Below are 25897 nucleotides of genomic sequence, written 5' to 3' on the forward strand. Positions count from 1 at the left end.
TTCAAATGATTATCTTTTTCTGGTACCTATGCAATTAAGATTAAAGAACAGGGCAGGTAGATTGGAAATCTTGCATCCCAATCCACTCTCTCTTGATCTGTGCACAAGGTTTTTCAGAATTTTCGGGTATCTGTACATACATAAATTCTTTATTATACATCACACATAAGCTATGATATATAATACCCATTTGAGACTCTTTTTCAACTTCTTTATGATCTTCCACATACAGAATATTTAACTATTATCTTTATTTTGAGTTCTGATAAAATGATAACAAATGAAAGTTACAAGAATTTTATTTTCACATAAACCGCTAAGTAAATATAATAATTGACGATAAAGACTCACTGACTAGGATTTACATTATTTCATGTTTTGTGTGAGAACATAATAAATAAATAATAAATAAATCATTACAACAATGAATAATACAATGATTTAATTTTACAAAACTAACTAAAATTAAAATAATTCCAGATTCCCAAATAATTAATGATTATATAAAGTAAATTAAAATTATAATGTATATCTGAAAAATATTTTGTGTTTTTCACAACCTGAACAGGAGCAGAAAGTACCCAACATTTTTTTAAAAATTGTTGGTGATATTGTAAATCCAAAGTTACTAATTACACAATTATGTATTTAAATCAGACAGAGGAATAATTTAATAATATAATAAGTAGGAATGTACATGTTTCAAATTTAGACAAGGTTGGTCAATGTTCAGAATCTGTTAAACTACTCACAATTTTTTTAAATCGAGTTTCATTAAAAATGGGTCTGTTAGCAGTCAATGAGTTTTGATAGTATAAAAAATAAACAGTAAAAATCGTTACAGAAAACTAGAAATATTAACATTTTTATTGCATTAGTTTTAATTTTTTTAGTAAGAAATGCACCAAACAATTAATTTGAAGGTGAAAGTAATAATTATTATTTTTAAGTAGTTACGTACATTTAGAGAAATTCTACTACATTAATTATTTGTTTCAATTTTCCAGAAATTCCTTATTCAAATAACTATTACAAATTCAAATTTAACATGCATAACGAGACAACAGACAATGTTATATCATGTAAAAATGGCACAACTCACAGAGTAGAAAGGAATTATACAGTCAAATGGGCCATTAAGTAGTGAATGATTTTTTTATCAGATAATAAATCAGAAAAAAATATGTGATTGATATATTTCTAGGCATTTAGTTGTGTAGAAGTTTGTTTTGGTCTCATAAAATATTGATGCTTCGGCTTATTTTAGGGCACTTTCTATAATGTGAACCAGTGTTCCTTTTGAACAAACATTTGAACGTTGGCGTTCCGAATGACAAGATACTGGACAATTAATATACTCCTGGCTTTACAGGTAGCACCATAAAAGAAGTTAAAATGGAGTGATCCAGGTTGCCGAGTGGCCATACAATATTGTTGAATTTCGAGACGATATTCCCCACAAAACATCAAATGAAAAATGTTTACAACAATTAAAGCATCTCTACTTGCTTTTTTTGCGTACATCGCTCCAAATTGTATGTGTTTGCATTTTATAAAAAATCAAACCCGAATGAAAAATGCTAATAAATATAATATAAAGATGGCACCTGCTTTTCAACACTCACTTACTAATGGCTTATCCTATATTTTCTTACAAGTTTCAAAAGAAAATGTAAGTTCCCTGAGATATAAAACAGTCAATATTAAAGAAAAAAGTTTTACATTCCCAAGTTAATATTCACATTGCTTAAATATAATATTCCTCAAGTCATTCATATAATTTGGTAACAGTATAGTCAAGAAATATGATATAGACGGTAAAAATTTAAATTCAGATAACTACTATATCAAGTATTTTTTATGAACTATGTATTTGAAAGTGAAAAGTAGTTTTAATATACTGAAAATATATGAATAATAAATATACATATTTCTGTAATCTAATATTAAAGATATGATCGAATATTTTCATAATAAAAGATTTTTACTTTGCACATATGTTTTACAGTGGATATGATTACCAAAATGTACATTAAGTTACTGCGAAAATTAAGATTCCGAGAAAAGTAAACATTTTACAGAATTTTAAAATTAATTTGGCAAAGATTTGGCATCACAAAATTTATTTTTATTGCTCCATTATTATACTTCATTTTTCATTAAAAGTATTATCATAACAGCATATTACTAGTGGTTTAAAAAAAATATAACCACGTAAAACTTGATATAACATATTTTCAAATGACACATGTGTTTTAAAAGTACAAAATCGTCACTGACAACTGTATTGCGAAATATGCAATGTAAAGAAAAAAGAAAATCTTCTCTCTTTTGCAAGACATTAATTTAAATTTAAAACTTGAATTATTTAGTATATTCAACGATACAATTAAAGAAGAGTACATTTACTATAGAAAAATATGCACCGATTGGAATTCATGAGTTTCCACGGTGGAGAATGATGTTACAAGTTAATTTTAAATATATTATCAAAGCGCAAGACATGTACAATTGTACAATGAAGTCAATCTTAGTTACGTTACACAAAAGGCATATAAAATACATAGGTAAATGTAATCTTCACATGAAAGATTTCACATTCTAAAGCTTCAGAATTAAAAATATTATCGGGAAGCGAGAAATAATATATATGTATCTATATAATTAATATAGTTTTATAAATAATAAATCTCTACCTAGTCCCCCAAGTGAGTATTTAGTATTCAAAATAAATTGTGACATGATCCCATTTACTTGTTCAAATAACGCTAATTTGAGACACTAAATACCTTACCAATATGTACTATTACTCTTATGCATACTAGATTTGAGATTAATCGAGGCACTAAAATATTGCATTAAAGTTGAGAATAGCTTTAAAATATTTCATAATCTAAATTGAAGGCAACACATCTTTTGAAGGAGCACTATGGGAGCTTTTATACTCACTCTTTTAAATTGATTGAGGCACTAAAATATTGCTTAAAAAAGTTCAGAATAGCTTTAAAACTTTTAATCTACATTAAATTTATTAATCTACTCCAAGTTACTCAACTTATTAATGGGCCGGATATGGTCTGTGTATCATGAGATTAACGACTTCAATTGAAGCATAATTGCATAAATTCAATGAGTGCATCAATGTTTTCACCCCAATTGCTTTTTGGCTGTCTGGGAAAGTATCTACAGTGTGTTGTTTTTATTCAATTGATTTTTTTTTATTAACCGCCCTACACATACGAACGTACGTGATACGCGCGGTTTTCCTTCACCATTCTGCGCTAACCCGTATGACCTACGCGCACGAGAAAAAAATATCTGTTTCAAAAATATTTAATGCGTACCGGATACACTGACAAATTTTTGTCTCATCAATTTTTGTTTCATACCTGACAATATTTTGTGACAACAAACATTGTGATTTTTTTTGCCTATTTATAAAAAATATGCCTGAAAATAACCCGAGAGTAGGGTGGTTGAAATGATCTTTTGATTTTACTTACAGTAACTTTGGGAGATTGCGATATAAATTCAAGTTAAAACTTAGCGGATGTGATGGAACTGAATTTGGAGAGCTCGACACATCGGCTATGTTTGCCGCAAGTGAAAGGGTTGTCAACAGCGTAGTGAAATGATCAAACGGATGCATTAATGTCTCCTATCAATGTGCTTCTATCAAAACTCAATCTGTAATTCATTTAATATAATTGTGACAATTTTGTTCACCATCCCCAGACATATTAAGACATACATACCTTCTATATTGTAACAATTAACGTTTGCTATATCTAACAACAACTGTCAAAGTTAATAATTTTAATTATTACAAATTCAACAGAGATATGATTAAGATAAATGGATATAACATTTAATTTAGGCAAAAAGGTTTTAAAGAACAAGTCACATTATTATACCTAAATTACCTAATTATTATTTTTTGGACCAACATGCATAACAAGTTTTAGTTCTACATAGGTATAGGAATACGACATTTTATATAAGTCTATTTAGGCAAGTTTTTGCTGGTATTTTAATAAAAACCATGAGTACATTATTAAAATTAAATACATCTCAATATATATAAAATATAAACCGACATAAACCAGGAACATCACTACTGACTTTCTGTTCTCCAGTATGATGAAACTGTTTTGATATTTTAAAGGAAAATGATTTTCTTATTTGTATTTATCACATGGGGTGAAATTTAAAAGTGCATTTATAACAGCAATAAACAGTTGAATGTACTAAAAACAATGTTTGAAATTGTTAATTGTTGATAATGAAAGTTGCAGCAGTGAACAGTGGCGATATTGCTTATATTAACTCCCTAGTAGGTCCTCATAGCTAAATTAGTGGACATTATACTATTTGAATAATTATTGCAACACAATAGAAAATATTTCTAAAAAGTATTTTTTAATATAATATAATCTAAAAAAAATTGTGATATATTTATATTTTTTTTACTTGTGAAAAATGGAAAACAAAGGTAAACAATTTATAATAGAACAAGACTAGTTTATCAAAGAGAAAAATAACATTTTTAAAACCTTCTAAATATCAGTTCAGCTTTTGTACATAATATTTATTGCGGACAAAATACAGTTTTCACTTTTTGCCAAATTTACCCCAATATTTTAAAGACAAAAGAATGCAAATAAAATAAAATAAACAGTACATACATACACTGTTACATAAAAAGTATTGTATAAGATTTTAAATGTTAAATATCTCTAAAGCGGAGTTTACAGAACCAGTCTGTACTCTACAACTAAGCTATTTTTGTAATCCATTAACATTCAAATTTTAAAATAAAATTTTCAAGATTCAGTTTAAAATGCTACTTTATTTTCTATGTAGTACTTAAAATCCACTACTGTCAAGCTGAGTGGGTTCAGGTTGTTGTGCGATTGAGATTAATAATCCTTTGAAATATAAGGTACAATTTCAACATTGGATTATATATAACAACTACATAAATCTCGGAGGAGAGATGTGAGATAACATTCTCCCTAGCTAAATTGTCATCTGAACTCATGAAAATACAATAAATATGATTTTGTGTATTTTTGCAATTGATTACTCATGGGGAGTGATTTTTCGAAAGGATTTATTTCCAAATGAAACTTGAAGCAGCATTTTCACTAAGGTGGAGACTGACCGGAGCATTTTGTCGTAACATCGCTCGCGGCGAGCATCCGAAACTATGGAGCGCTCGGCTCGGTGTACTGACTGCCTGAAAGCTTGCATCGTAACATGTTACGTTACGACGAAATGCTCCGGTCAGTCTTCGCCCTTAAATATATACCATGTTTGAGGCTTATATAAACTATCCAAATTTATTATTAATATTTAGATAGATATACAAGCAACATTACTAAAATTTTGATTAACTTTTATAATCGATAAAAAGGAAATAAGTCTTTGTAAAATCAGTCCCCACTCAGAATTTTCCTGTAAATTGTAAAGTTGGTGATGATAGGGCAGAGCATCAGGGCAAAGTTAAGCGGGTTGCTTGGCCAGAACCATTTCTATCTGCGGATCAAGGTCTTCGGACTGCAGCAGCAGGTAGCCGCCCGCGTCGCCCGCGCGCCCGAAGGCGTCCCGCGCCGCCGCCCAGCGCCTAACGTGATCCTCCATCACACGGACGCACGACCACACCGGCGGGAACAGAGTGGCTAGCAACCTAGTCACAACAAATCTTATTTATATCTATTTGATTTAAAAGATAGAGGGAACAAACGCCAGAGGACGCCCACGCTGCGAATATCTTTGCGAGGACATAGGCTGTTCGACATATGAGGAGCCGAAGAGGGTTTCTCAAAATAGACTGGAGTGGCGAAGTAGGTGTCATTTGTTGCTGTAGACCAATCCACAGATTGGAGACAAAAGAAAAAGAATTAAAACGGTTCATATTTTAAACAATTTTCTTTTACAGAAAAAAAATTGGAGGGACCGAATAAAATGCCAATATGTCTTTGCAAATACTCCTCGCCTCTTCCACATTCATGCATCTCCCCATACACAACTGGCGATTGTTCCAACTCCTGACCTCATCATAATATTATTAAATTATCATCATTTTATTTTGACTTCTGGATGAAATATTTTGAATTATTTTTTATATAATTTAATTACGAATTAAGAAATATCTAACTTTTTCAAATTACCATTTTATTGAATTGATATTTTGCTATTTTTCAAATCATCATAGTCTGAATTTCTTCTTCAAGTGGCCTGTCTAGTCCCTAAGATGTAGGCAATCCCCATACATCTCCACTTTTCTTATCAGGAACAGCTCCTGAACTCATCCAATTTAAGTCCAATCAGCAAAATCAAGTAAAACACGATTTTGTGAACCGTAATTTTTTTACTGAACATCACTGCACTTTGCAGAACTTCAATTTCGGTTACCATTATTTGAATCAACTGAGTAAACTATTAGGCACTATTCCTGCATTCTTGTGGGGATATGTAGAGAAAACAGATAGCCATAACTGTGTATAATTGTATACAGACCATTTCCATTCACTTTGAAGAATTGGGTGGGAGTTTTGAAATAAGCGAGAATAGTAACTTGCCTGTAGACGGGGAGAGTGATGTTCTCCAGAAACTGTATCTGCAGGTCAGGGATGAAGGCCTTTTCCCGATCCATCATCACCTGGGGAGATAGCCCCAGCTGCTTCTCTTCATCTCCTTGGTGGAAGAACTCCGTGTACACAGCCGCCTAGATTTGTATTTTATTGATAAAACTACATAGTACATTTAGAAAACAAAGTCGGTGGTAGAATTTTGAAAAAATTGATGGAGCAACAAGTTTTTTTTTGTAAACCTCATAAACTTTAGGCGTTTCAATTAGGGGTGTAGAAAATTGCACCATCGTAGTAAGTAAATATACTTTCGAGTAGAACTTATATATTTGTGAGCCAACATATTCGTTAGATTCATCGTCATCCTTGCGGGATTGTTATTCGTGTTTACAAAGTACATACTTAACTATGCAATGCGTATTGATGTAGTATTTTTATCTTTATCGTCAATCGCATGAAGGCAAGACAAGTCTTGTACATCACATATATTTATTTTGAGAGTGAGAATCACATATATTTATTTTGACCCCCCTGGGAATACTGTCAAAAGTGCTTAACACCACACTACGGAGGCAGATAGGATCGCAGACATGAGCCGTCATTTAGTCAAATATGTATAAAGTTTAATGTCTTACGGCAACATTCTTAATGCAAGCCCAGTCCTTGATCTGGTCAGCGAGATCGGCACACGTCATGAGCATGGTGAGCAGCAGCTTACGGTGTTGCGGGTTATCTTTCCGGAAACCTTCTTGTATCATTTCCTCATAATGCACCATGTGTCTGCAATTTTACAGCGTGTTATTTACTTCATTAGCAACATTTAAAAAATATAACTACAGTAAAGTTTGTTAATTCAAAGTGATGGGACAAAGTCATCAAGATATTTAAAGTTTTTGGTTAGCAAAATAACAAAAGCTGATTTTAATAAATATATTTTTTCAAACTGCATAAACAACACATAAGGAAAAGCAGACTGCATAATACTATAAGATTGATTTATAAGTATGACTAACTTGAAGTGGTTTGCAAGATCGGTAGCCAGAATGCAGTCCTGAAGGAGCTGAAGGCAGCGGTTGTAGTTATCCTCAGACATGCCCTTGAGCACGGAACAGCCCTCCGTGTTGAGGATGCACAGAGCCTGGGACAGGTGGTGATGCTCCATCACGCTGCCCTCACTGCTGTAGAGAGATGCCAGTAGGGAACCTGACAGTTGGAATAAAGATTACCACTCGTCCTAGAGCGCTAGTTGACAACTTCAATCAAATCTAGTAATAGAATTAACCTTCTTCAATTGGAAATAATCACTCAGCAGGGATATCGGATTTTACATATAAAGGGATATTACATTTGTCATCTTCATTTGCAAAATTTGTTTATCAAAAATAAGAACTTGACAAATATATAATATTATAAAAGTGAAAACTTCATATTGATATTTGCAATGATTTCAAAATGTTATCTGTCCTGTAGAACAAATTTAACAGTGTTTAATTTGTGATAAAATTTATCCATGATATTTTGAGGATTCTATATGCCCAAATTGCAAACGACTTTAATTCGTTAATGTTGGCGATGTTCATTTTCTATGTCTCGCAACCATATAGAAGCATGGACCACACGTGGCATCGATTACAGCATACATATATTGTATATAATAAGAAAAATATGTTAATCTGTAATAATACAGTTTTTTATATAAAACGATATTCAATAGAATTTATAAGCATTGAATATTTAATCAGTACGTCCAGAGATACATAATAGGGGTACCCGAAATTAATGTCGTTTATAGTGTCATCCATTTTTAATGTGTATTCTCTCTTATTAGTAGAGTATTGTATTTATTTTAAGTACACTTTCCTGTAACTGATTTTAGTTTAAATTATTTAATTTCCATAATCCAATTTACAATTAATCAATTTGAACTGAGTGAAGAATTCGTTTGAAATTTGAAGCTACATCATTTTTTGAAGGAAGAGAAAGCAACGGTTGCCACCAGGAACGTTTGTGATGTATTAGGGGATAATTTGGACATTCGCAAGTGTCAAAGATGGTTTTATCGATATGGGGACTTTGATTTGATGAATATCCCTAGAAGTAGAAGACACACTGAAGTGGATGAAGTTAAACTGGCTACTGAAATTGAAAACAATCCAACTAATTTTTTCCAAAAAATTACAAGCACACTCGGATATTCATTGTCAAGTGTTCAATGGAATGTTTAAAAATCGGAAAGTGTAAAGAGGGGGTTAATAGATTTGCGCTAAGCAACGAGCACCTCGGCGACAGAGTGAATGTGTGCAAAGAGATATTACAAATGCAATCACAAACGTCTTTATTAAACTATGTCATCACTTCTGATGTGTGTAAAAATGGTTGCTGAATTCTATCTACACAATAACTTAAAAGATAATGGTTATCTAAACATTTCTTAGAAGGAAAAAAATATTGAAAAAATTATGAATAAAAACTTAATATTTTGAGTCAATGCTCATCAACTTTTTTGAAAAAGGCATTAAAACGTTACCAGAAAGATGAAGGTCATAGAAAATAAAGAAAATTATAAATTATATTTAAACGATTCATTGTTTCCCTGACAAGTGACACTTATTGTCACGATACTTCGATCGATACCACGATCTAAATATTTTTTTTTGTACCGGGCTCAAGTATCAAATCAAAGTTCAAGTAGCCCCGTTCTACGGTACCCCTATTATTACAGTAAAGGGAACCATACCTCCTTTGACTTCAAAGCTATTATTGGTTCCACGATGGTCCAGGTCATGACACATGCAGGACACCAGGTAGGATAGGCATTCTAGGTCACTGGAACACAAAACACAAACACCTACAGCTCTCACTGCGACTATGGGAACTGGGATTGGGATCCATTCTCTTTACTTTACCGCACACCACTTTCTTTAGCATTCAGCATCCCCATTGAAAATTTTAAAAATACATAATCAGTTGCCCTAAAGCAAAACCAAGTGATCACAATGCATTTTTTCTTCAAATTTTTGTTATAAGTAGATTACAGTGAAATTTAAAAACAATCATAATGAGCATTTTATAAAAACCAAATTTGCAAAAATAAATGCATAAAAAATATTAATTATATTAAATTACATATTTTTTTAAAAATTGGAATTTTAAAATTTAAAAAAAAATCTGAGCAAATAAATGTTTATAATTCATTTTAAAAAATTCGATTACTTTGGATCTTTGGTTTTGGTTTGAGGCAGCTGTATTGTTAATATTTTCAATGGATATGACATTTAATTCGATTTTTGTATAGTATGAAAAATTATATTAAAAACTACATAATAAAATAAAAATATTTCAAATAAAAACACAACTATCAGGACCTTATAATATTATAAGACAATAATACATATCATAAAAAGAAAAGACATGCAATATTCAAACTAAACACCAAAGGAGTCCTCCAATTGAGTATACACAATATTTTTTTTATTAAAAAAAAGAGAAATATTTGTCTTTTTTTTATTATTAACACATATATTTCAATTTCATAATATTTCTGTGAGCCTAAGCGGCTCATTATTAGAAATAGGTGTAAAATGGTGGTAGAGTGGATTTGAACCAAGAAACTCTGACTTGAGAGTCGGGACCACAACCCGAGACCACAACCCGACGACTAAAATAACTCAGTAAAATGTTACCATATTTGACACTTAAACTCAGGAACTCTAGCAAAATTTGTTAATGAGAAATACTACAGTAAAAAATATGTCTTAAAAAAAGCATCCTACATACACGAAGGTTCAATACGCATACACGATAACATATAATATGTAAATAATATATGAGATTAATAGGAATCTAAGGTATATTCTGTATTTTATCAATCCAACCATGAGACAAATCAAAGACAGAATTTTCTAAGCAATAAATTAAGGATTACAATCATCTCTCTCTGAAAGGAAATGGACACCAGATCTGTATAAGTACAATAATGTTTTTGTATTAAGTTATTCTAGTCATGAATATGAATAGATTTACGTGAGGATTCCACGTTCCAGTAAACCCATGGACTTGATGATTGCGTAGGCGAAGTGAGTGACGGAGAATGCGTGAGACCAGTTGTGGTACGGCATGTCTCGGTAACCCTTCTGACAGTACAGAGTGAAGCGAGCGAGGGTGTCACGCTTTATTTCAAACCTGAAAATATTAATTTAATTAAAATGCAAACCAGTCTTTATAATTGCGAGTTTTACCGACTGATTAGTATTATGCATTCCGCTGCATAAAAGAAACTTTATGAAATCCAAGGGTTCATTAATCACATGTGTTTTACAAGCACAAGAAGTGTGCACATTACTTTTGACAATATGTACTTTTTTGGGTCCTACTCACACCTAAAGATGCTTACTCTTTCACATCTACAATATGAATTAAGCATTAAAGGATGTATATGTATTGGTATTTATCACTACATGTAAAAAATAACCATAACTTTAAAAACACACGATGGACGCGGAATTTTATAGATCGTTAATTTTATATAGGCTTAATGATCAGTCCTGAGGTCCGGATAGTTAAATTTGGAAGTAAAATATACTTGATGGGATACAGAAGACGTAAGTGAAGGAATAGTCATACAAGTTTGTGTTTGAGTCCCTTAAGGGTTATGACTTGGGATATTAAAGGCTAATTAGAAATAATGCAAAAAGGTATTTCACCATAGAATCACCTAAAAATTTCTCATCAAAATGCATCCACTATGAAAAGGTGGTAACTTACTTCTTGGATAATCCGAGAGATTCAAACATTTGAAGCACATAGCATGGTGTCTCAGGTAGGGAGAGGGAACGGGAATTGAAGCTGATCTCCCGGAGCCCAGGATGAACGTGGTCACTGCCGCAATTGGTCACCTTATTGACATCTCGGTTGCTCACCTGCACAATTATTTATCATTTATCGAAATCTAGTACACAACCATGATACACGATTTACCCACAACGAGAATTAACAATAAATACGGGAGTCGAACACTGCAATATCGTTCCAAACATTTTTAATTTGTTGTGGATTAATCATAGACAATTTTTATAAATCACTTGAAGCAAGGCATTATCATTTATAAACTTGTTAATCTAGAAGAAACACATACATAAATAAAATATTTTTGGGATCACGAAGATCTAGGAATTATGATACATTGACAATACTTTAGTATCATACAATTTTATATAACAATAATTAGTAATATTATTTCTTTAATTACAGAATGTTTACCTTTAAGTGATACATGAGCATCTCGTTGGATATTTTAGTCCGAGCTTGTGCATCAGCAATATTCTTGTACACAATTGAATGAATGATGGAGACTCCGCAGTAGATACTAAAAGCATTGGCCACCTCTTCATCGCAGGCATCGAAGTATTTACCTCCCACCTTGTTGCACAACTGCGCTACGCCAATTATTCCATCCTCATCCCGAATCGGAAAACATAAGATATTCCTGTAATGAAAAATCATCTACATTGATTTAAAATGGCTATTTAAATTATTTTAATTGTATTTTATAAAAATTCTTCTAAATGTTAAAATTATACTCATTTCATCCAAATCTACATTGCCAACATTAAAAATCATAATTTCAAACATTTCAACCAACACACATAACTTAATTTTTTTTTAAAAAAAAAAGGTAAGTAGGTACCATATTCTGTACCAATGCCTTCTATATTAAATGAAAGCCAAAATTCCATAAACCGTTATCAGCTAACAGATTTCAGAGTAACAACCTTTGGAGTACTCAATGCATGCCAATTAGAGCTCAGAATGGACTGGCTTGGACTAAAATCAGTTAAAATAAATACAAAGAAAAATAATAATATGGGATTCTACAAAAAAGCCATAAATTTAGTATATTTTAAAAAGAATCAGAATCAGAATATAAACAATGTTCAAATTTAGTAAGTTGAAATAACATGCCTTGTAACAAAACCAGTTTTTTCATCAAGACCTTTGTAGAACAAGGGGTGATCATACGCATCGCGAATGTTGAGAATGGTGCCGGTTTCTGCTACATGGCCAGCTATGCCTTGCCCCCGCTTGATACGCACTTCGGAAGGTGCCTAAATCAACAGATACATATTTTAATACAAAATTTATTATGCATATATTTTCTTTGGAATAATTAAAGGCAAAACAGATTGACGTTAAACCCGTCCAAAACGGAACATCTCTGGATAGCCACACCTAAACGACAGAATTTGATTGATAACACGACACCACTCAATCCAAAGAGTACAACTACACCGGCCGTCAAACTGCTCGGCGTGTTCTTAGATTCTGATCTCTCCCTTGAGACTTAAATTAGCAAAACAACAAGTACATGTTTTTATCAGCTAAGGCAAATTAAAAGCATTCGCAAGAATCTGCCAGTTGATGCTGCCCGTCAATTAATAAATGCGTTTGTAATATCGAGAGTAGATTATTGTAACGGTATATACACGGGTCTACCAAACAATAAAATGACTCGACTGCAATCAGTGTTAAACGCAGCAGCGAGACTAATTTTTGGAATTTCTAAATTCAGTCACATAACCCCACTACTTCACAAACTCCACTGGTTACGCTTTCCCGAAAGGGTTGAGTATAAACTCTGCCTACTCATGTATAAATCAATACACAATATGGCTCCAGAGTATCTTAAGGAGCTGTGTATTCCAGATGAATTGGCTGATAGACGTCTCACGCTTCCATCGGCTACAACATCTGCAATGGGCAAAGTGATCTTACCAGCTCGCAACCAACGCACTAAATTTGGCGAGCGTGCCTTTGCTGTTGCAGGACCGACGGCGTGGAATGCTCTTCCACCAATGGTTAGAAATAGTGAGAGTGAGATGATCTTTAGAAAAAGACTAAAAACACATTTGTTTGCTAAATCATTTCCACCATAATATTTTCCCCAATTCATTCACAGTGAAGCGCCCTTGAGGTATTTTTTTACGAAAATGGCGCTATATAAGTTATCCAATTTTATTATTATTATTATTATGAAATTCAAATAATTTGTGAAGTTTTTTTCCTATTTATTACTATTTTATATATTAGATGTCTCAGTCACCTTTGCACAGGTAGTCATTATACTCAGTTGCTTGCACAGAGTTAAAACAATTAAACTATGGATTTTTCATCAGATAAAATTGCATCAACGGGGAATGGAAATTCATCATCATGCAACAATTATTTTTCTAAAAAAAATCTCTGGCAATTTTTTTGGATTTTTTTTTAAGCAAAATATGTTGACACTTATAAAAGGTCATCAAGAGATTTGCTCATTTATAATGGAATTGTAACATTTATAATGGAAATGTAACATTTTGGTGAGTACCTCCACAATTTACGTTAAAAGGCTGAAATGAATAACTTCTTTCTTCTTTCTTTATGAGCCCTCTGACTTTCACTGCTGGATATAGGCCTGTTCTCCTTCTTCCCATTTCCTCCAGTTGGTTGCTGCTTGCAGCCAGTTTTTACCCCCCATAGCGACAATGTCGTCAGACCATCTCTTTTGGGGTCTTCCGACACCTCTTTTGTCTCCCAAGGTCTCTATCGTAGAATTCTACTATCTAATGAATAACAATTATGTAGAATATGTAGAAAATGTAGATTGACTAACGTCATGCGGGCGTGAGCAATCCTTGCCGTCCACGCCGTCGAAGACTTTGGCCACCAGGTCGCCCTGATCGGGGTCGATGAGGAACAGGGAGCAGCGCTGCGCCGAGGTGAGGCAGCGGGCTTCCGCCATGATGCCGCGCAGCAACTCCTCCAGGTGGTCCAGCTGGGAGAAGAGGCGGCGCGCGACGAGCAGCAGCCCCTGGCACTGCCGCTTCAAGCGAGACTCCTCTTCGCCGCGCGCCGTGTTCATCACTAACGACAAGCAGAACCTGGATACAATGGAAATATTTAAAATACATCCAGGCAATGAAATAAGCTATTGCAGAATTGAAGAATGGAAAAATATCATGGGCCTTAACACATTGTTGTCCTAGGTTGGATTCCCAGGGGGGGGGGGTCAAATGAACATAAGTAATTTTGTCACTCTAATATTTATTCAATATCACCCTGGACTGGTATCTGAAGCGGAGGACTGATCACTTTTCCTTCGTGTTAACGATCAAGATAACACTGCGTTAATATGATGCAGTATTGGGGAGCACCATTGGGGTGTGAATTAGGGTTTGAAAAAGACATTTTACAAAAGGGGTATTGAAAATTTACAAAACAGATGGGAAGAGGTTGTCAATAATGATGGCAATAATATTTAATAATTTTAACAACATTTTTAAAAAATAAATTTTAATGTGGCACTACAAAATATAGGTTTAATTCTTAGTCCACCTCATACATATTCAGTACCTGCCTACTTCCTACTTAAAATTATTATAAGTCAGTAATTATAATTAGAAGACTAAGACATAAGCGCCGCAGTGGCGCTATTACAAAAAACAAAATAAAGGATTACGATCTTGACCATGTGCAAAAATCTACCAGATGGTTTCTCAAAACAATTCAAAAATACATGAAAGAAAGCATTTTTTTAAGTTGTAGAATAAATAGAAAGTTCGTATGACATCAGTAGAACATCTACAAATAAAAATATGCAAACATGTAAAATACTTGTATTTGACATACATACATAAATACATATAAGGAACTGATAATCCAAAATAATAGGAATTATATTTTTATTTATTTTAGTGGAGATAAGAGTTGCATACCAGTTGTACTTAATATATATAAAATTATGTGTACTTATAGATAACCGTAATAATTCAACATAGGGATTACTACAAGATAAGCACGGTCACATATTTTGGTTAGTCAACCTTCTATACAACAAAAGCACCTAAAACACTTTAGTAAAAGTTAAATGTATAAAACTGCATATCCAACACAATCGCAAACAAGTATACTCTGTTTTGTAACTATAGGATAAGCTCACGAAAATCGTTCATGCTCTGTTTACAGCGATCTACTCCCATCCGACAACAAACATATTTTGAACAGTAGCATAATGCCATCAACTCCATAATCCCAACATTTCAATTGGAGAAGTATAGAACAGTATTTTGAACAGTAGCATGATGCCAACAACTCCATAATCCCAACATTTCCATTGGAGAAGTATAGAACAGTATTTTGAACAGTAGCATGATGCCAACAACTCCACAATCCCAACATTCCCATTGGAAAAGTATAGACACAGTGTTTACCCAACTTGATATGTTTCAAATTAAACATAAACTTCTATAAAATAAATATCATCTCAATAAATGTTGTATTGCCTACCGAAAAACTTCTTCGACATGTGCAACGGCCTGCTGTTGGTAATCCACTGCACAGTTTACTCCAATTAGTCCGGCAATAAGAACGGTATTTCTGGTGGAATTCCTCACTGGCACCATTAACACCCGGTCAGGTTTGGTGCCAATCTGCAAAAAAAATATTATTCTTTATTATTATCTCCGTCAAAAAGCTTTTTAGGATCCTTAAAACTTAAACCAAAACAAAATGTATGATTCTGTAAAATTTATTCGTTTTTCCAATATGCGTTTCGCCTTGCGAAGGCATAATCAAACTGCGTAAAAAAAAACAAATAGAGATATTTATATAACGTGGTAATATTTTTCTTTGTAAATTGGGTGTAAATAATATGTAAAGTGGGTGTATAATAATAAAATAAACAATGTGTTGCTTTGTAATTAAAGTTTATAATTAAAGTTTATTCTTAATTAATCTTTACAATATTTTTATATCTATCTATCTATCTATCTATCTGATTCTGACAGTTAACAATATTATATTTTTTCTATCGGATGTCTTTTGTTTTATTCTGTGCGACGCATGCGACATCTGGTGGTAGAACTGTTTTATGTAGGTACTACATATTTGTAAGTACTTAATAAAATGTATAGGTAGGTACCTAGGTATTTTATTACATTTATTTGAGTACAAATTTGTTGAATTTACACAAAAATACACAATTTGCTGAATTCATACAAAGCACTTTGGAGAAACATGTATGTAGTTACTTAACTAGTATAATTTTGGAAGAGAGCTTAAAAAGTGAATAACAAAGTTTTTTTGTTTCATTAATGTTTTTTATAAAAATGTTAAAATGGTTTTAAACCAAATTTAACTCTAACTTTGGTAATGCTACATAGTATTTTTGATCTAGTTATTAGAGTAAAAAATAAAAACTTTTTTATGCGTATTACATTTGGAACGTGTTGTACATTACTTGCAATATGACTAATACATCGTTATCACAGAAAAGTAATAAAAAAGTGTAGAATTAGAAAAATTTCAATTCTAGTAATGAAATCAGATTATAGGACCAAAGATTATTTATAAACTAATGTGTAAAAAAATGTCTGATCATAGTTATTTTGTAATATTATTACAATTGTATATTATCTTGTATAATATATGTATAATATCTTGTAATATTAACACAGATTAAGTATCATGAAGTTATTAATTTTTTTTCTAATTTTTTTTTTTAGGTATCAAATTGTGGTAGAATGGGTTCGAACCGACAATGTATATGTGAAACATAGCCTGATTTGAAAGTTGTGCCCTTGTGACATTTAATGGAGGATTTTAATAAATAGTAGCATTTACTGACTATAAGTTAAACATCAAATGGATAGATATTACCACAAGCAAATCAATTGATGTAATTATTTTTGTAATACTAAATAACTTGAATGTAATCGCCTTATAATCGCAGGTATTACAACATCTTCATAACAATAGACTACTGTTCTTAATCAATATTCAAGAAATTGCACATATCATACGAAAATCCACATCTATATGTCTGAAATACAAAGCCAGATTTATATAAAAGATAAAAATAAGTACTTTTTATTGATCTTTAAAGTATTATAAAATAAGTATATGCACAAGTACATTAATTTAAATACCAAACCACAATTTATCTATAGTGACTTCAGTGCATTAGTTGATTGAAAAATACTAGTTGACTAAGAATATGCTATTACTACTAAATGAGGCAATTAAAGTAATTGCAAGACATATTCTGTAATAATGTATGCTATCGTACATGCTCTAAACTCTAACTCTGCGTGGAGTCATTAACTAAATTACTAGTCATGTTAACGAGTGACATATTAATTGAATGTTAATAGCTACACAACATGTATACATTGTAAAAGCCAACCATTTTAATGACAAATAAAGTGTTTTACAATTCCGTGAGAATCCTCCATTATATTCACATCTGGCAGGGAAAAAAATAATGCCATTTTCAAAAGATCAATTCGGTAGACAACTTAATTGTTTGGAAAGATATTAAAAATGTACGTATGTACCTTTAAGACCCTTCATTCTTTGAACACACAATAATATGTGTGTTTGAAAAATAACTTCATTTATCTTTCATTACAAAAAATAATTCCATTAATTGATTTCACAGTCATTTTGTGGTATATAATATCTATTGATTATAAATTTAAATTCCACCTGGTAAATACCACCATTACTTCAAATCACACATGTTTCAATGTTTTGAAAAATCACTATATTTTTTTCTTAATTATATATTTTTTACTGTATAAATAATTAATTTGAAAACATAAGCTATGATTTTATTGTTTCAACAATAGGTATAATAATAAGAATTATGAAGAAACGGGAACGCAAATAACAATGATATGGATAATTTTGTATTTTTAAGAGTTAAATAAACACGCATACGGAGACCTGCAGTGTGTACCTGCGAGATTCAGAACAAGATACAGAATCTAAGGAAATTTACATTACAAAGCAAACAGAACGTTTACTATCTAAACACTATCTTAGAGCAACCTAAATATTGACTACAAATATGTGCGTTTGTAGCTCGATTATTATGGTTCAACTATCAAGGCTGTTAAACTATTCTATACCTGATCTACTACATGAGATTCAAAAACCAATAGAGATATGGAAAGAATGACATGCATTATTCAATGTTACATTATATTGTAAACCAGAGAATGCAAGATTTTTCAAGAATAACTGCAATCACATTATATTGACCTTGTTTGGAATAGGTGAACAGAATTATACATATTATCTTCATTAAAGGGGTGTTTTGTGTACCACAACCTTTTCTTTATCACAATAGATATTTGTAGTCAATTTCTCATTCTGTTACTATTGACCCTTAAATATAATATTATAATCATCCTAATTTCGGAGATACAGATGAAGTTGGCAAAGTCTACTATTACTCACTATTGAATTAGCACCTGACTCAAAGTTGAAGATGGCAAATGGTGGTGTTATAGCGTTTAGTGTTATATGTTGGTGTTATAGTTCAGAATTTATGAGTAAAATAATATTACCGCATTATAAATCCAAAAGGAATGAATTATAACGAATAATAATCATTTTACGTAATTGCATTGTTTTTTCTATTTATATATTTTTATTAAATAATGCATCTACGCTAATTTAAAATAAAATATGGCATAAAGCACAGCGCTACAAATGGTTGTAGTTGCTTGATGAAGCAAGTGGCATCTCTTACTAGTCTCTTGAAAAGTGTTTCCAATATTTAAACCTTGTAATTCTTTCATGCAATTATCCACGTATAGATTAAACAGCCACAATGACATTACACATCCCTGTTTGACGCCTTGAGATTTGCCAAACCTAGATAAAAATGAGCCATTTACCGTAATGCATATGTAATATCCTCGTATAAAGCTGATAATACCTTCCAAAGTTTCGTTCTATCAAATACCAGGTAATAATTTAAAAGCCCAATATGATTTAAATTGTAATCATATTTATATATATATATATATATATATATATATATATATATATATATATATATATATATATATATATATATATATACATATATATATATATCTTCTTCTTCTTCTTTTAGGACTAGGTCCTGTCATTCTCGGGTCGCTCCTGGGAGGTGGAAGACCAGCTATCCTTCCATCGTTTAGGTGGTCTTCCTGGGGGTCTGATCCCGCCTATGCTGCTGTCCGCTGCCACCCTCATCACTCGATCCGAACTCGCTCTTCTCACATGATCTCTCCAGAAACGTCTTCTTTCTCTTCCCCATCGCACAACATCTTCAACATCGCAGATTTTTCTTATATATTAATATATATATATATATATATATATATATATATATATATATATATATATATATATATATATATATATATATATATATATATATATATATATATATATATATATATATATATATATATATATATATATATATATATATATATACACATATATATATATATATATATATATATATATATATATATATATATATATATATATATATATATATATATATATATATATATATATATATATATGAATATATATTAACATAAAGATACATATAAAAATGTGTATATTTATAGTACAAATCACATGCTCTACTATAAAATAAATCATTTACTGTTTTATTGTTAAGATTGTATTTCCAATTAAATGTAAAAATCGTTGATTATACCAAAGTTCAAACTATGTACATAACACTATTGTAATTGTTGCTGATAATTTAGATATAAAGATAAGAAAACCAAAATACAGAAAAAAATATTTATATAATATGGACTCCCATAAAAATACAATATCGTAATAAAATGATGGGCTAGATTATGGAATGAAGTACCGGTAACTTGGAGAGTACTACAGTTTATTATAAACTCAAACATTGCATAAGCCGCGTCTAACATTTACTGAATGAATCAACACTTCAAAAGATAGTAAATTTACACATACTGCTTTTAACAGGGTGATTATTATCTAAAAGCCGAGATGTATGTTCCAGTCAATACTATTGATGTTTTTTGTCAATATTCAAGATAGACTTAAAAAAAATAATGAATACTGCATGAACAGTTCGGTAAATACAGAAAATCATGATGTTTTATAATACACATGTTTGCATACTAAAATTTTTCATTATTTGGTATTTACAATACCATCAACTAGCTCCAGTGGGAATGAGATCTGGCACCTCATGCATAATGTATTAACACCACTATATGGTACAGACGGACAATAAAGAAATACAAATCAATAATATTCTTACCTGCTGTAATTGCTCCAGAAATTCGGTATCTAAATCGGCCAACTTAGCTTCATATGGTTCATTCTTAGAGAGTACATTAGCAACCATAGCATCAGTTGCCTAAAAAATAATATTTACAAAATTTTAAACTTATAAGAATAAATAAATGTTAGTTTAGGAATTATTTCCTAACCAGATCTAACTCTAACAAAATCTAATACAACAGGCTAACAAAGGTTTGACATATCATAATAAAGCTCTATATTCTACACAAATATGTGTAAATAAAAGATCTTCAATAAATAGAAGGTCATTTTTTGGAGGAAGTTCGATTTACATCTGTTATGGAAAAACATTTGAAAACTACATGAGAAAACAAAATAATCTTAAACATACCATCTATGCTGAAATTCTTTCCAAGATTTAAAAATAATAATGTTTTTCTATCACTCGATACAAATCAAAAGTTTATAGATTTTTGTGTTATAGACTTAACGGTAGGTAATTTGGCGTATGTTGTACAGCATAAAAATAAAATTACACTTATTATTGCATATGAACTGTACACAATATATAATATAATTTTAGGAGTAAGAACTCGATCTAACCAAACTGAAACTAACCTAAACCTGAAATAAATATTAACCGAAAAAATTCAAAATCAAGTTAATTATGAGTCTGCTGAGGAGTCTGGCAAAAAAAATGGTATTGGTAAGATTTCAATTTACAGTCTTTTAAATTGGAGTTAGATTACAAAAATACAAAACAAAATTAAACAGTTTTTGGATTTTCATCTAAAATTTGGTCTCAGTGGGATAGTGGCCATTGCATAGTAATCAATATTATTTTACTAGCTTTATTAAAAGGCAAATGTGATCAATATTGTATGATTCTATAAAATTGGATGATCATAGTTAATAATTTGAAGGGTGAACCTGAAGTTTGTTTGTAATGTTTCATGTTTAGCAGTAGTCGGCGATATAACATAGTGAATGAGTCATAAAACTGATAACATAGTATGGACGATCAATCCTTATCAATAAATTTATAGTGGCAAAAATATAGACAAGCTTTTATGTAGATCCAAGGTGAGATAACTGTGTCAAGATATGTATCGACTGTTTGTTAAGTAGATATGCCACAGTTATTGTTAGGTACATTGATGCTAATAAAAATAGAGATTTTTTTAATACAGTTATAGTTTATCTGAACAAACAAAAACGTAAGAACAACTTTGTAAAATTTTGAGAAAATGTCTATGACTAGGATTCATAGCCTTTCGTCCATCTGACCCCACAATATGCATATGCCTAAATATTTAGTATAAGTTCTTATATTCAATCTTGTAAAATAATACTCAATGTGAATTTTTAAATTTGTTTTATAAATCGTGGCTAATTTTGTTTTGTTCGAGTCACTTTAACCGTTACTGGTCCAATGTCGAATCTCATTCGACATAGATTTTTTGCTCTTAGGTCCCATGTCGGATGTTATTCAACATTTTTTTCATCATTAGTATTATTTATTTAAATTCCAAGCTTGCATTTTTGTCACTCGTATCTATTACAACAGTACGAGGAGCAGAAGACAATTTTTTTTTTCCAATAGGAATGTAACTGCCTACCTACATTTTTTTTTAATTTTGGGGGACCGGAAATAGTTAAACAGCGACTTCGTGCTACAGTGGAACTGCGCTCCTTAATTCTTCCTATGCTATGCTACCTTCAACATTGCTTTGTAGTATAATATATAATATTTTGTACTTCTCTCCCTTCATAATTGGCCAAAGTACTCTACCTTTGTTTTCATTATAGGTCTATAACTTCTTCTCTCTTTTCCCATGCATCTAAAAACATCTTTTCAATTCCTCTCAACCTATGAGACTTCGACCATTCGTTTTATAGCACCACATTTCAAATGCTTCATCTTCTCTTTGAGAGTTTGGGTCACAGACCAAAATTTCTACTCTGCAGAGAAGCTCTAAAATATAATGCATTATTCTATTCTCATCCATTGGCTGAGGTTGAAGTCTCTATTACCAAAGAGGTCACTTTTTTTAAATTAAAAAAAAAAGTTTACTTTATGAGAGTTTATGAGAAAGCAATCACACAAAGTACATTTAAGTCTTTGCTTACTGTAAATAAATAATTCATGTCGATTCCACCAAGATATTTCCCTAACCAAGTTCTTTGTTTTTAAGATTCATGAGACTTTTTTTAGGACACTTTAAATACTTACTGATAGTCTTAGTGTGTTTTCAAGAGATTTTTCTCCTATGGCTTGGATGATGGCTTCTTCCGCTGCTTCTAGCAATGTCATAAGGAAGCATGTCTTGGCTCCGGTCTGATCTTGGAGCTGTATTCATAAATATATATTAATTATTAATAAGGTTTAAAAAATGTGTAACAGCCCTGAAGACGATAAACAAAATTGACAAATATTTACGTCATTGGTACTTATTGATGTGACTAATTGATCATTTACAGAGGTAACAATGAGAATTTTGAGTGTCAAAAATAATGTCAATTTTACTGACCATCCCTGGGACGCTGAAGGAGTACCTACTTATAAATATTTATATTTTGTCATTTTTATTATATGAATAGATTTCACAAGCAAAATTACCATCCAGATGGAGAATGTCAAAACTATACATCTTTGTATAATAAAGACAACATGATAAGTAAGCATAAAAATAAACAAACAAATAATATTCTTGATTTCATTTGTCACACCTAGTTTATCAGTTCAGTATCCACATATTTTTTTCCAACCGGTTCCTCAGAAATCCAACTACTAAGTTTAATTTGATGCCTTCAAATTAACAATGTTATTTTCAAAACAAAAAAAAACAAGTTTCATCTATTGAGTATTATGATAAAAAAAGTTTACAATAAATTATAAAACACATAAGAGCAAAATTTTTACGAAACTTCTTCTTTGAGGTACAATAAAATTTAAAGTGTTTCCTGGCTCATTTAATTAAAAAAATTAAGTATATATTCAGCCCTTGAATATTTTTTTACAATTAAATATTAATTAAAAATTAAATAAAAGTTACCATTAGATAGATAACACAATATTTACAAGTTTGAATAATAAAAAAAATAACTCTTTCCTGTATTGTAAAATGAAAAAACGAAAATTTGCTGATAATGATTTATCATCAAATGGACTTTTTAAAAAAAGCGGGACAAAACACAATAAATAAAGCTAAATAAAGAATTTAAATACTTTCTATATTATTACGTCAATGTTTAAAATTAAAGGGACCGGTATGCATTTATCTGGTCTGTATATTAATATATAAAACCTCAATGCATTTAGTTCAGTTGTTTATATTAAATGGAATTCAAATTTAATAATACAAAATAATAAAATTTTAGAACAACAACAAAACAACCCGCCTAATCGATCAACTGGCAAAAATAAATTATTACTGACAAATAACAACAATTGTTAATATGCCAAATGTTTTTTTTTCCGATTACTATTATTATGAATAATTATCACCGGGTACTATTTTAATTAATAATTAGTGACAAGTAACACCCTTTTGACACAATATTAGGGAATCATTCTTACATAAATATTTATTTTCCTTTGCAAATCGGTCGAATTTTTCTCCTCCAAAGAACTGCATAATTCTAATATTTTCCCTGGATCACTAACTTCGAGATGTTTAGCACTTGGAAACTGTTTTTCAGTAGTAGACACAGAATCGTTATCATTCATATTTCACAAAGGTAATCATTAAAAGTATACAAACAATTAAGGTTTCAAAGCCTCGTTGACCCGGTTATAACAGAACACTCTGAACATCTCACAACTATTCACGACTGCTGTCATTCAGACTGATTTAGACCATTTCCAATGTTTACTTGTTTTTTAGTTTTAAATATTTTAAGGCTACTTAATATAATTCTTTTCGTGTTCTTCTAGGTAAGAACTTAAGAGTAAACGGGGTAGGTATATTTAAAATTATTTTCAACTTATTTATTTTTACCATGTTCGCTCCTTAGGTGAAGCATATGGCCAATACGAGCCGTCTTCAAGTCACTTTGTCACATGCCATCTCCTTGGCCTCCTCTCAGGTCAGTCCGGAATCTCAAAGTTCCGCTGAGTATAGTCGATGAATGATCGTCAGCGGCCTTGCAAGGTGCCGGAATCCACGGGGTTGGAAGAAGAGACATGAGGGGTTTATGCTCTCAAGTGACATTCTGAAAATTTGTCCCAACCATGTCCACCTTCTCCTCTTCAGGACTTCCAGCATGAGGTTTTGTCGGATTTTTCTCCTCACATCCTCATTCCTGACGAAAATTTAAAAGTACAAAAAAAACATACCACATAATGCAAGACTACGGTGGCACAATGCAGATGTTGTAAAATATTACTATGTATTACGCACTAAAATACTTATTTTTATGAATAAAATTTGAAAACTTTAAAAAATATATATTACTGACAAAACTTATAAATACCTACCAAATATTAAAATGAAATGCGACATGGTAGACACTAATACTTTAAATTATATTAGACAAATTGTCAGGGCTAAATCTACCATGGGGGTTGTTGGAACAGGAAAACCAGGCGTGAATGTGAAGAAGGTAGCTTTCATATTTTTCATTACCTTGACGTGCTGAAACCACGTTTATCCTTTCAGGCTGGCTAAAAAAATCAATCGTCAATCCATTTAATTAATGAGTCTTAGGTAAATTTGTTTTCTGTGCGCGCAAATATTTTTTATGGCTCCGACCTTTTATAATTTACCTGTCGTAAAACTAAAATGTATTTAAAAGGTTTGAATCATAAAAAACTGTCGCCAACCCACTGGCCTTTGTAAAGGGATTATTTCCCGGTGGTCTTTATTATTATTATACTAAGAGCATTCTTCATTATATTATAAATAAAATTAAGTTTGCTAATTGAAATGTCTAGACGTTGAAAATTTTGGGGGTGGATACAAGCGCACCGTCAGCCAATGAAAAATGGTTTCGAGGGCGTGATCTTCAAGGAGAGAAACCGAATATAACGGGAAGAAATCAGTGGGATCGAACACTTGGAAGCCGGGACTTGGAAGTCGGGGACTTGGAAGCCGGCAGTTGGTCGGAATAGCGACTTGGAAGCCAACAATTGGAAGGATCAGTTGGAGGGAGTAAGTCGTAAGAGGAGATCGACCAGTTGGACGGCT

The 25897-nt window shown here is 31.5% G+C and overlaps 1 protein-coding gene across 1 annotated transcript; it reads right to left on the bottom strand.

Annotated features, from left to right (window-relative positions):
- Nucleotides 1-663: 663 nt before the first annotated feature.
- On the bottom strand, nt 664-24552 carry LOC148305954 (cGMP-dependent 3',5'-cyclic phosphodiesterase-like). Its single transcript, XM_088265777.1, has 14 exons — nt 24289-24552; nt 22942-23058; nt 20725-20823; nt 15918-16060; nt 14245-14512; nt 12555-12697; nt 11853-12078; nt 11358-11512; nt 10617-10775; nt 9331-9419; nt 7607-7796; nt 7229-7373; nt 6585-6730; nt 664-5689 (listed from the first exon to the last, which is right to left on the bottom strand). The coding sequence occupies exons 1-14, from the start codon at nt 24436-24438 to the stop codon at nt 5506-5508; spliced, it is 2214 nt and encodes a 737-aa protein (XP_088121903.1). The 5' UTR covers nt 24439-24552; the 3' UTR covers nt 664-5505.
- Between the last annotated feature and the right edge of the window lie 1345 nt (nt 24553-25897).

Source organism: Brachycentrus maculatus, unplaced genomic scaffold (genome assembly GCF_059751285.1).
Source record: "Brachycentrus maculatus isolate JH-2025_06_01 unplaced genomic scaffold, ASM5975128v1 h1tg000258l, whole genome shotgun sequence".
In the NCBI taxonomy this organism is placed as follows: Eukaryota; Metazoa; Arthropoda; class Insecta; order Trichoptera; family Brachycentridae; genus Brachycentrus; species Brachycentrus maculatus.